Raw genomic sequence first — 10,734 nt, 5'->3', positions numbered from 1 at the left:
GAAAGACAGACATCATGTTTTCACTCATATGTGGACCTTGAGAAACTTAACAGAAGCCCATGGGGGAAGAGAGGGAGAAAAATNCGAAGCCAAGAGCACACTGTATGTTAGCCAACTTGACAATAAATTATATTTAATAAATAATACATACATATATAAATTAGAGACACGTGACTTCCCCCCCACAGCGACACCTAGTGGCCACTGCAGGGATATTAACTGGCCTGACGGCCGGGTCGGATCCCAGGAACAGGGCTGCCGGAGGACAGTGTGGTCCGTGGCGCCCCAAAACAATGACAACCTCTTTCAAAAATAAATAAAAGTTTAAAAAAAACCAAGGTGTGCCCATAGATATTTATTTTTCTTTTATTTTTTGAAAGAGAGAGTGTGTGCACATGTGAGCCAGCGGGGGAGGGGCATAGGGAGAGAGAACATCTGACCCAGGCTCCAGGCTCAGCTGGCAACTCAATCTNGAGAGAGAGAGAGAGAGGGAGAGGGAGAGCCCACGAACGGGGGAGGGGCAGACAGAGAGGGAGAATCCGAAGCAGCTCCAGGCTGCGAGCTGTCAGCACAGAGCCCGACGCGGGGCTGGAACCCACGAACTGGGAGATCACGACCTGAGCCGAAGTCCCCAGGCGCCCCAGCGGGGGACTCAGTCTTAAGTCCAGGAGATCGCGACCTGAGTCAAAATCAAGAATCAGGAGTGAGTCGTCGAACGGCCTAACCGACAGCCGCCCCGAAGGTATTTCTTACGACAAATCACAGCGTCACAGGCTCTGCTCCTGGGACCCTCGGGAAACGTTCCTCACGAAACGTCCGCACGTGCAGAGGCCTGGACCCCGGCCCCACGCGGCTCCCCGACTGCACCAGGACGACGGAACAGAGTCCCCCAAACTTCTGGGACTCCCTGGCTCTGTCTTCTTGCAGGTTAGTGCAGAGCCTCCGAGTCCGCGGCTCCGGAGCGGACGCCGCCCNCGAGCCCCGCTCGCAGCTCTGCCGGGGCACAGCTGTGATTTCATTTATTTTATTTTATCGTGCAGTCTTGACCCAGTGTGGAGTCCTGGCCGAAGCCCTCGGCCCCTTTCTGACACGCACGCGGCAACCACACCTCCCATCCGGGCCTCGTACACCCACCCTCCCGGCCCAGGGCTGGGCGCCAGACACCGGGACACCCCCTGTGCCCAGGGACGCAAGGCTGGTCTGCAGGGAGCCTGTGGCCCCAGCTCCTGGCCCTGCTGGTTGGCTGGGCTGAAATGAGAGCTGCTCCTGCAGGAGCCCCACCCCCACCCCTCACCCCTGCAGGCGCAGCCCCCGGAGGCCCCGGAGGAGCCCAGTGCTCTGCCCTCCGTCTGTCCCAGGGTCACCCTGCGTGTCCCACCCGCAGAAGAACCTTCACATTTTATAAAACCGATCAGAAAGACCGGTGCTCACGTCCCGGCCGTGTGACCGCGGGCAGCTGCCGGCCCCGCCTTGCTTTCCCCTGTAAAGATGGGGGGTGGGGGGGTTTGCGCACAGGGTCGGCGCATGCGCCAAGTGAGCGGCTGCAGGGAGAGGTCTGGTAAAAGGCCTGGCTCCCTAAACGCCCTGCGCGAACCGCACCCCAGCCCGCCCCCGAGGTCATCCGTGCCCGGCGCCCCTCGGACCGGACCCGCGCGGTGGACACCGCCCGCCCCGGCTCCCCCAACAGGGGACTCCGCCTCAGGACAAAGTCATCTTCGGCGGCCTAAGGCTCCCATGACGACAAGAAAAGCCAGAGAAATCACAGACACCGCCTTTTTTAAACTCGAGAGAGCTGGGGAGCAACAAAGGGGAGGGACTGAGATCCCAGAGGCAGGGGACCCGCCCTGGGAACCCCCAGCACCCCCCCACGCGGACACCAGGGCCCTTGTGATTGCTGGGAGCCCGAGAATCTGCCTTTGGTGGAGGCAGAGCCCCCCACCCCCACCCCAGGGGACGGAGAAACAAGCAGGCAGAACTGGAGAGTGGAGGGCATGGCTGGCTTCACGGACATTCGGAATCCACTGAGCAGTTTCCGCAAACTAAGCGCTAACGCACAATGAGGCACTACTACAGCCACCAGACCGTTCAAAAGACTGACAGGCGCGTCGGTGAGGTCATGGAGCAAGTGGGGCTCTGCAGGGTGCTGGTGGAGACGCTCCGGAAGGTGTGTGGCGCCACCTCCCAACGCGGGTCGCACGTGAGTCACCCCCGGCGCCCACCAACGGACATGAAGACGTGTTTACCCCAAAACACGTGTGACCGTGTGCAGAGCAGCGTTCCTCGTCAAAACCACAACTGGCAACAAGCCCAGGGCTGCCCACCTAGATTAGGCACCAGCCCCAGACTTCCCACGTGATGGACACTACCTGGCAGCAAAAATGCATCTGGACAGACGGCGGACACGCGCAGGTTCTCACAAGCACTGTGGCCGCATGCAAGCAGCCAGACGCAAAGCAGCCACACTGTATGACATTTCCACGGAATTTTAAAACAGACAAAAGCAATTTATAGTATTAGAGTCAGAACAGTGGTTACCTTCCAGGGATGGATACTGACTTAGAGGAGCCCAAGGGAGCCTTCTGGATTCCTGCCATGCTTGTATCTTGATACGGGTGGTTGTTACTATGTACAGTAAAACCTTGGTTTGCAAGCATAATTCATCCTAGAAACACGCTTGTAATCCAAAGCACTTGTATATCAAAGCAAATTTCCCCATAAGAAATAATGGAAACTCAGGTGATTCATATAAAAATGATTATAATACTGTAATCGAATATAAAATAATAAAGAAAATACAAAATATAATATGTTTTTAATGCTTATTTATTTTTGAGAGACAGACAGAGCGTGAGTCAGGGAGGAAGGGGAAAGAGAGAGAGACACAGAATCCCAAAAAGGCTCTGGGCTCTGAGCCGTCAGCACAGAGCCCGACGTGGGGTTCGAACTCACAAACCGTGAGATCATGACCTGAGCCAAAGTCACAATTTCATCGCCAACAGGCGGCTGCTGTTCACGAGCGAGCCCCTCTAAGTCACCTCCAAGAACACAATTGGGCCACAGTTTTCTCCAAGCAGAACTGAGGGTTCTCTTGGTGACCCCGTCCCAGGCTTTATCGATGATCTTGAGGCAGTTCACAATGTGGAAGTGATTTTTCCAAAACCCTCAGAGGGTAAGGTTTGTTCCTTCGGTCACCTCGAAGCATCGCTGAAGTAGTGCTTTGGTGTAAAACCTTTTAAAGTTCAAAATGACCTGCTGATCCATGGGCTGGAGGATCGGAGTGGTGTTGGGAGGAAGGAACTTGACCTTAATGAACTCAAATTCCTCCAGTAAGTCGTCCTCAAAGCCTGGAGGATGAGCAGAAGCATTACCCACAACCAGCAAGGCTTTGAGTGGCAGATTCTTCTCTAAAAGGTATTTCTTCACTGCAGGACCGAAGACCTAGTTGATCTACTCAGGGAGCAAGATGCGATGACCCACGCCCTGCTGCTGGACCTCCACAGAACTGGCTCTTCTGCACCTTGCGTTTCTTGAAGGCTTGTGGATTCTCCGAATGATACACGAGCAGGGGCTTGGCTTTGAAGTGCCCACTTGCATTAGCACAAAACAAGAGGGTGAGACGGTCTTTCATGGGCTTGTGACCAGGCATTGCATTCTCTTCTTCTGTAACGTAGGTCCTCTTTGGCATCTTTTTCCAAAAAAGCCCCACCTCATCGCAGTTAAAAACTTGCTCTGACAGGTAACACTCGGAAGCCATGAGCTTCTGGAACGCGGGAGCGAGCGCCTCAGCTGCCTTAGCCTCCCCGGGCCTCACAACACCGCAGACGCCACTTCTCTTGAGGTGATCAAACCATCCCCCGCCTGCCCCGAAGCCTTCTTCGTTTTCCGTTGACATACGTGGCGGTTTGCTTACGAGCTCGGTGTTCAAGGCCTTGGCCTTCTCGTCTATCCAAGCCAGGAGCGGCTTGTCTCCATCTTCCAGAACACGTTGCTTTGATATTCTCGTGGCTCCTTTTGCTGCATCTAGCCCCCTTGTCTCTTCTTTAATACTGTGCAAATGGTCAACGTAGACTTATAAAATCTCGCACTTTTGGTCACTCACATACCTCGCACATACTTCTCGATGATTTTCTTCTTAACTTCCACCCTAATCGTCNACAGGTAACACTCGGAAGCCATGAGCTTCTGGAACGCGGGAGCGAGCGCCTCAGCTGCCTTAGCCTCCCCGGGCCTCACAACACCGCAGACGCCACTTCTCTTGAGGTGATCAAACCATCCCCCGCCTGCCCCGAAGCCTTCTTCGTTTTCCGTTGACATACGTGGCGGTTTGCTTACGAGCTCGGTGTTCAAGGCCTTGGCCTTCTCGTCTATCCAAGCCAGGAGCGGCTTGTCTCCATCTTCCAGAACACGTTGCTTTGATATTCTCGTGGCTCCTTTTGCTGCATCTAGCCCCCTGATTTCCTCTTTAATACCGTGCAAATAGTCGATGTAGACTTAGAAAATCTTGCGATTTCGGCCACTCACATACGTCGCTCATACTTCTCGATGATTTTCTTCTTAACTTCCACCCTAATCGTCTCCTTCTTACCACCTTTCTTTCCAAACTTTTTCTGCATGGGGGCCGCTGTGTACGCTCACACGGATATTGACTACAGTAAGTACAAATTCTTGTCATACACTGTATGTAATGGAACTGGCAATAAGGCAGCGGAGGAAAGGGTCTCTGTCTGCAGGCAGCCTGACCTAGAATGAGGCAAGTGTTCCTAAGCTCACTCTTGGATGGAAAAGCAAAGGACTGTCCACAGGTGCTTTGAAGTGGCAAAAAATACAGTAGTGCCAATTGTGGGCACCTGCCAACATTCAGAAAAATCACACTGATTTCTGCCAAACACTGAGGCCTGAGACCAAGCATCCGAGCGTGAGCAATGATCGCCCACAACCTCCCCTCTCCACACACACACACACACACACACACACACACAGAACCATTGGCTCGGTTGTGATCATGTGACTTTCAGTGTCACATACTGCTCATATTGCAAGACATGACTCGTTTGTCAAGTTAAAGTTTATTAGAAATGTTTGCTTATCTTGCGGGACCCTCGCAGAACAAGTCACTCGCCGTCTAAGGTTTTACTGTACATATGTATAATTTCATTAATTTATACACTTCAGTTTGCACACTTAGCTCTATGTAAATTCTATCACAATCCTTTTCATGAAACACTGTTCTTAGCAGCGCCATTTAAAACAGCTCAAAACTGAGAACTATCCAAAGCTCATTAGCTGTATGATGGATTTTTTTAAATTGTGGTGTATTCCCATGACACAATACTGTGTAGCACTTAAAAAGAAACAAATGCTACCGAACCTCCGCAATACAGAGGGATCTCACCGCCTCCCAGGAATAAAAGAATCCAGAAAGAGTACCTACTGTCTGACTCTAAGTATATGAACAGGTTTTAGATGAAATCTTATTTTTTAAGGTTAACACGACCTTCTTGCTCTCTTTCCATCTTCTACAACTTCTCGCAGCTGCCCTCTGCTTGCTAGATGGGATGATGCCTGATTCACGAATGATTTGATAAAGCCAGGTAGATCTTCAAGTTCACTCCATCGGATTTTGTTTTCTAACACTTAAAAATAAGACGGCCCGTTATCTTACCAAGAAAAACAGACTTATTAGGGCACAGCAGAGAAGAACCACCCTGCACAAGCAAGTAAGAAGTGAGTGGGCCGAACAAGGCAAAGGAAGCTCTTTTATAGAGGGCTGTTGTAAACTGAAAGTCCATTGGCCGAACCTGGAAGTGTAGTGGCTCCTCATTGGCTACGTGCGACTGTCTCTCATTGGCTGGGCTGTTGCTGGGGGAGGAGGAAATTTCCCTTCCGCAGCCCCGCCCTGGAGTGGCCGCACCTGCCGGGCGCCTGTCCCGCGGACCTGAGGCTGAGGAGCGGTCGGAGGGGAGAGCGGCCGGTGGTGGCTCCAAGTGACGTTTCCTTGTATGATCTTCACGCCCCGTTTTGAAGTTCTGCCACCATACGTGCCAGGAACCCACGTGGGACCTCCCGGGACGCGGGACCTCTGCTGTCCTTGGATGTGTAGACACCCTGCTGCCACACGGACCTCAGCAAGCAGCCAGCCTGGGGTCCGACCCAGCCCAGAGCCGTGAGGGGCTCCGCTCAGCCTGGGCCCCTGGACTTGAGTGATCCCCACCCCCTCACAGACTTCTATCCCCATCTCGGCCGTCAGGGTCTTTCCTTCCAGGCCCCCAGGCCTTGTCCCCCACCGCCACTGATTTTTGTTTTGCAGACAGGCCCAGGGGGCATATCTGAATGGAAGACGCTACTGTGGAGACGGGAGATGGTGCAGCGTGCCGAGTCTCCTGGGCGCACGTCCCGCCGAGTCTCCTGGGCGCACGTCCCGCCGAGTCTCCTGGGCGCACGTCCCGCCGAGTCTCCTGGGCGCACGTCCCGTTTCGTCCCTATTGATTCAAAGAGTAGCACCCGTGCAGCTCTTCAGCAGCGGCTTTATCCAGGTAGTAGTTTTCTGATTCACGACACAAAGAGCTTCTTCCTTCCTTTATATGGCTGCAGAGAATCCCTGCAAAATTATTTTCAGCATTTTTCTAAAATGTGAGTGTGAGGGGGATTGATTTCAAATAAATGGCATGCATGATGTGCCCCCCATTGATTTCCCCAAGGGGAGCCCCAGTATAAAGCACTAGTGCCCCAGACACCTGGGCGGCCAAGCAAGGAATCCCTCAGCAGGGGACGGAGTGAGGAGTGGGTCTCTGGGGATGGCAGTGCCCAGTGTCCTTCCAGTGCCCCAGGCAAAGGGAGGGGTGGCCTGGTGGGCAGGCTGTGTGGCAGGCGCAAGTGCCGCGTGGCTGGAGATGCCGCCACCCCTGGGATGCTCTGACCCCCTTCCACGTTTCCGCGTGGAAGCCTGTGGATGAGAGCTCAGCTCCCAGCTGGTGAGGATGTCACCACTTGCTCCACCAAGAGCTGCCCAAGGAAAGAGACGGTAGAAAAGTAAGGAAAGAGGGGACCTCTCAAGGCTTTTTATTATTTTTTTTTAATGAGACACACATGGGTGTTTACACGCAGAAGGACAGGAACCGATACCAATTAACCACAGACCCCCATAGGCTCCAGCAACCCCGCCCCTGAGCACACACCCAGAGTGAAGGCAGGGACTTGACCAGACTCGCACATCGTGTGCGCACAGCAAGTCTCAGTGGCCAGAACCACGTGCTATCCCAGCGTCCGTCGGGGCGAATGAATGGGTAAAGCAAATGCAATGGAGCCACAGGACAGAAGACTATTCGGCCTTAACAAGGAGGGGAAATCTGTCACGTGCTACAGCATGGGTGCCCCAGAAGGCCTTCTGCTCGGTGACTCAGCCAGTCACAGAGGACAAATACTGCAGGTTTCACTTCTGAGAGGCCCCTGGAGTCACCATGTTCGGAGCCAGAGGCGGCGGCGGGGCCAGGGGCTGGGCGGGCGAGTTGGTGTTTAATGGGTAGAGTGTCTGTTTGGAAGGATGAAAAGCTCTGGAGGTGGACGGCGGGGAAGGCGGCACAACAGTGTCGCCCGTCGCCGGTTAAGGTGGCATCTTTTATATTATGTGTGTCTTACCCCAATAAACCGAAACCAAAAGGAAACGAGGAAAAGGCAGCAGAGGAGGCTGGAAACCCAAGAGAGAAGCCGTGGGGGAGCTGGGGTTCCGAGGAGGTCCTGGGGGGTGTGACGTGGGCACAGGGTGGGCAGGGCGCCGGTCTAGAGGTGGCAAGCTTGGGGACCTCACCCCCAGAGGCCCCCAGAGACGTGGGGCCAGGTAGCCTGCTGAGGGTGCAGGGGCGGGGGCGCTCCTGGCTGAGGTGTCAGACCCCGCACCTGCACGGGCGGGACGGGCCCTGCGCGGTGAGGCGGGGCGCTGACTCGACAGCGAAGCACCGGGACTGTTATTGTCCCTGGAGGCCGCTCACAATGAGCTCTGGCCTGACCTGTTGGGGGTGGGCGTGGGGGGCCGGTGGCAGGGGAGACCCCTGCTCCCCAGTAGCTCTGGGGGCTCCCCTGGGGCCTTCCTGGGAGCAGCTCCGGGTCGGCTGGGGAGGGGGGTCAGGGCCTCAGAATTGAGGAACGAAGAGGGTGGGTGCAGGGCCGAGCGCGCGCTGCACGAGACCCCGGCTGCGGTGACCTTGGCTCTGGTGCGGGCTAGGGCTGGGGCAGCTTCCTCCGGCAGCTGCGGGTGGCCCTGGGGCAGGCGAGAGTGAGAAGTGTCATCCCAGCCGGTTCTGAGGGCACTGAACCCAGGCGCTGTCCTGAAGGCTGGCGGGTCCTGGCTGCCCGTGGCCAAGCCATCCCCTGAGGACCCCGAGGCCCCGAGGCCCAAGGGGCCCAAACTCAGCGCGGGGAAAGGAGCCAGGGCCGGGCTCGGCTGCTCCCACCGCACCTCTCAGCTCCGCGGCGGGTGCCCCCAGCTGCCAACAGTCAGGGAGACTGACCTCGGGAGGCCGAGGGGGGGGGCGCGGGCACAGCGGGCGGGCTTGCAGTCCCGGCTCCAGGTCCGACCCAGCCCCCTGCCCTGCCCCCACTGCCAGGAGCAGCGAGGGGCTCTCATCCCTTCAGGCCTGTGGCCCACAAGGGAGGAGGGGCGCTCCCGGGGAGAGAGCTGGGGGGCCTGGGCTTGCATGCAATTCACCACTGTCTGGAGGGCAGGGGGAGGAAGGCAGGCCCCCAAGGCTCCAGGAAGCTTCCCCACCCCTGCCCGGCCAGCTCCCGCCCAGCAAGCAGCATGGAGAGAGGGCAGGGTCCCCCAAGGTCAGGGAAGGACAGGGCGCGCTGCGGGTGGTGGCTGGAAGGAGGTGCTGCCAGCAGGTGAGGGGCGAGCCACGCGGATACAGGCAGAGGGAGGTGCACGGACAAAAGCCGGGGCGGGGGGGCAGACTGGAGGGCAGAGCGGGCAGGGCCATCGTGTTTGCATTAAATACTCTCAGGGCGAAGGTCAGGGATGTGCAGCCCGAGGGGCCAGGACACCAGCCCCAGCGTCTGTGCGGCCTGGGCCTGCTTCCCACAGGGTGCAGGTGCAGGGCGGGCGGGCGGGCGGGCGGGCTTCCAGGGCCAGGCGTGCGGGCCAGCGAGCCCCCAAGGCCAAGCACAGTGGCTTCCTGTTCCCCCAGGCCCCCGAAGTCAGGGAGGGAAAGGGCCGTCCCTGGCCTGCTGCCTGGCGCTGGGGCCAGAGTGAGGCCCATTGTTTGAGGCTGGAGCTGGGGGGGCCGGGGCCCAGGGGCCTCCAGGAAGCCCCCAGAAGTGCCCTCTGTCCTGCTTCCCACAGATCCAGAGCCCGAGCAAGGAGGCGAGCACGCAGCCCCGGCAGCCCCGCAGGATGAAGGTGCTCACGACCCTCCTGCTGGCGCTGCTGCTGGCCCGGCAGCCAGGTACTGGGCCGGGCACCCCCGCAGCGAGGCGGGGACGGCACTGTCTGGCCACGGGGCCCCTTGGGGGACCCAGCCAGGGGGGAGCCATGCTGGGGCGGGGGGGGCAGGACATGGCTGGGGACGAGGGGGCAGGCTGGGGTCTGAGGCCGGAGGGCGTGGACGTCAGCCGTCCTGGGCTCCCGCAGATCCCCAAACCTGCCCTCCCCAGCCCCAGGCTCCACTTCTTCAAAATGCAGGTCCCGGCCTCAGTTTCCTCTTCTGTAAATCAGCCCCTGTCCTGAGGGTTTCCGGGGGGGGGGTGTGGGCGCAGGGCTGGCCCACAGCGGTTGACGGTGTGGGTGATGACAATGCCAGGTCACACACCACAAGGGCCACCAGCTTGGGGGCACCAGGGAGGCCATGGTGGGGAGGGAGAGGGCGCAGAAGGGGCGAAGCACAGGTGGAGGGGAGGGGACACGGCCGGAGCGCGGGTGCCCGGCCCCCGGAGCAGGGGTGCAGACGCGCCTGTGTGTCCAGGCAGAGGGCGGGCGCAGGACCAGGAGGAGGATGCGGACCTCGGGCTGGACGGCTACGACGGCTACGACGATGACGACGATGATGACGATGACGCGGAGGGGGAGGAGGCAGCGGCCAGCGTGACTGCCGGCGGCAGGGGCAGAGGTGCCCGTCCACCCCGACCCGACCCGAGCCTGCTGAGTGCCAGGCTCGCTGGGCGCTGGCATCAGGGGGACCGTGTGTGACCTGCCTTCCCGGGGGCGGGGGAGGGAGGGAAGAGCCCTGACCCTCAGCGCAGCCCTCACGTCTCGCCCTGGCCGGGCCCCCCCACTGCCGTCCAGAGCAGGAAGCCTAGAGAAGTGCTGGGCGGGGAGGCTGAACAGGGGTCGCCGAGCAGAGGGGGCGCAGTGGAGGCCCAGCATGGGGAGGCCAGAAGGCGCAGGGGCCCCGGGCATGGACTTCATGGTTTGGCACAGGACAGGGGCGGGAAGGGGGGCAGCAGGGGTGCGGGGAGGCCCCTGCAGGGCAGGCTTGGAGAGGGGTGAGCTGGGAGAGCACAGGCCTGCAGGGGCGGGGGCAGGGGGCTGCGGCCCTGCCTGAGCCCACCTCGCCTCTCAGGCTTGCTACAGTGTTACTCCTGCCAGGCCCTGCACGGTGGGGAGAGCTGTGACCGCGTGCAGAGCTGCGTCCACGGCCACCGCTTCTGCAAAGCCGTCGTCTCCCACGGGAACACTGGTGAGCGGGAGGAGCCCCATCTCCCCGTGCAGAAAGCACACAGCCCTGAGGGGGTCCTGCCCTGCCC

The 10,734-nt window shown here is 58.7% G+C and overlaps 1 protein-coding gene across 1 annotated transcript in view; it reads left to right on the top strand.

Moving 5' to 3' along the window:
* The first annotated feature begins 9,337 nt into the window (after positions 1 to 9,337).
* Positions 9,338 to 10,734, top strand: part of GPIHBP1 (glycosylphosphatidylinositol anchored high density lipoprotein binding protein 1) — a 2,018-nt gene continuing 621 nt past the window's right edge. Inside the window, exons 1-3 of the mRNA XM_077758108.1 lie at positions 9,338 to 9,437; positions 9,954 to 10,097; positions 10,551 to 10,667. Coding sequence (XP_077614234.1) covers positions 9,386 to 9,437; positions 9,954 to 10,097; positions 10,551 to 10,667 — 313 coding nt within the window. The 5' untranslated portion in view covers positions 9,338 to 9,385. The remainder of the gene's footprint in view (positions 9,438 to 9,953; positions 10,098 to 10,550; positions 10,668 to 10,734) is intronic.

The sequence above is a fragment of the Crocuta crocuta genome, unplaced genomic scaffold, assembly GCF_008692635.1.
Source record: "Crocuta crocuta isolate KB4526 unplaced genomic scaffold, BGI_CrCroc_1.0 scaffold327, whole genome shotgun sequence".
NCBI lineage: Eukaryota > Metazoa > Chordata > Mammalia > Carnivora > Hyaenidae > Crocuta > Crocuta crocuta.
This window is presented reverse-complemented; position numbering and strand designations above follow the sequence as displayed.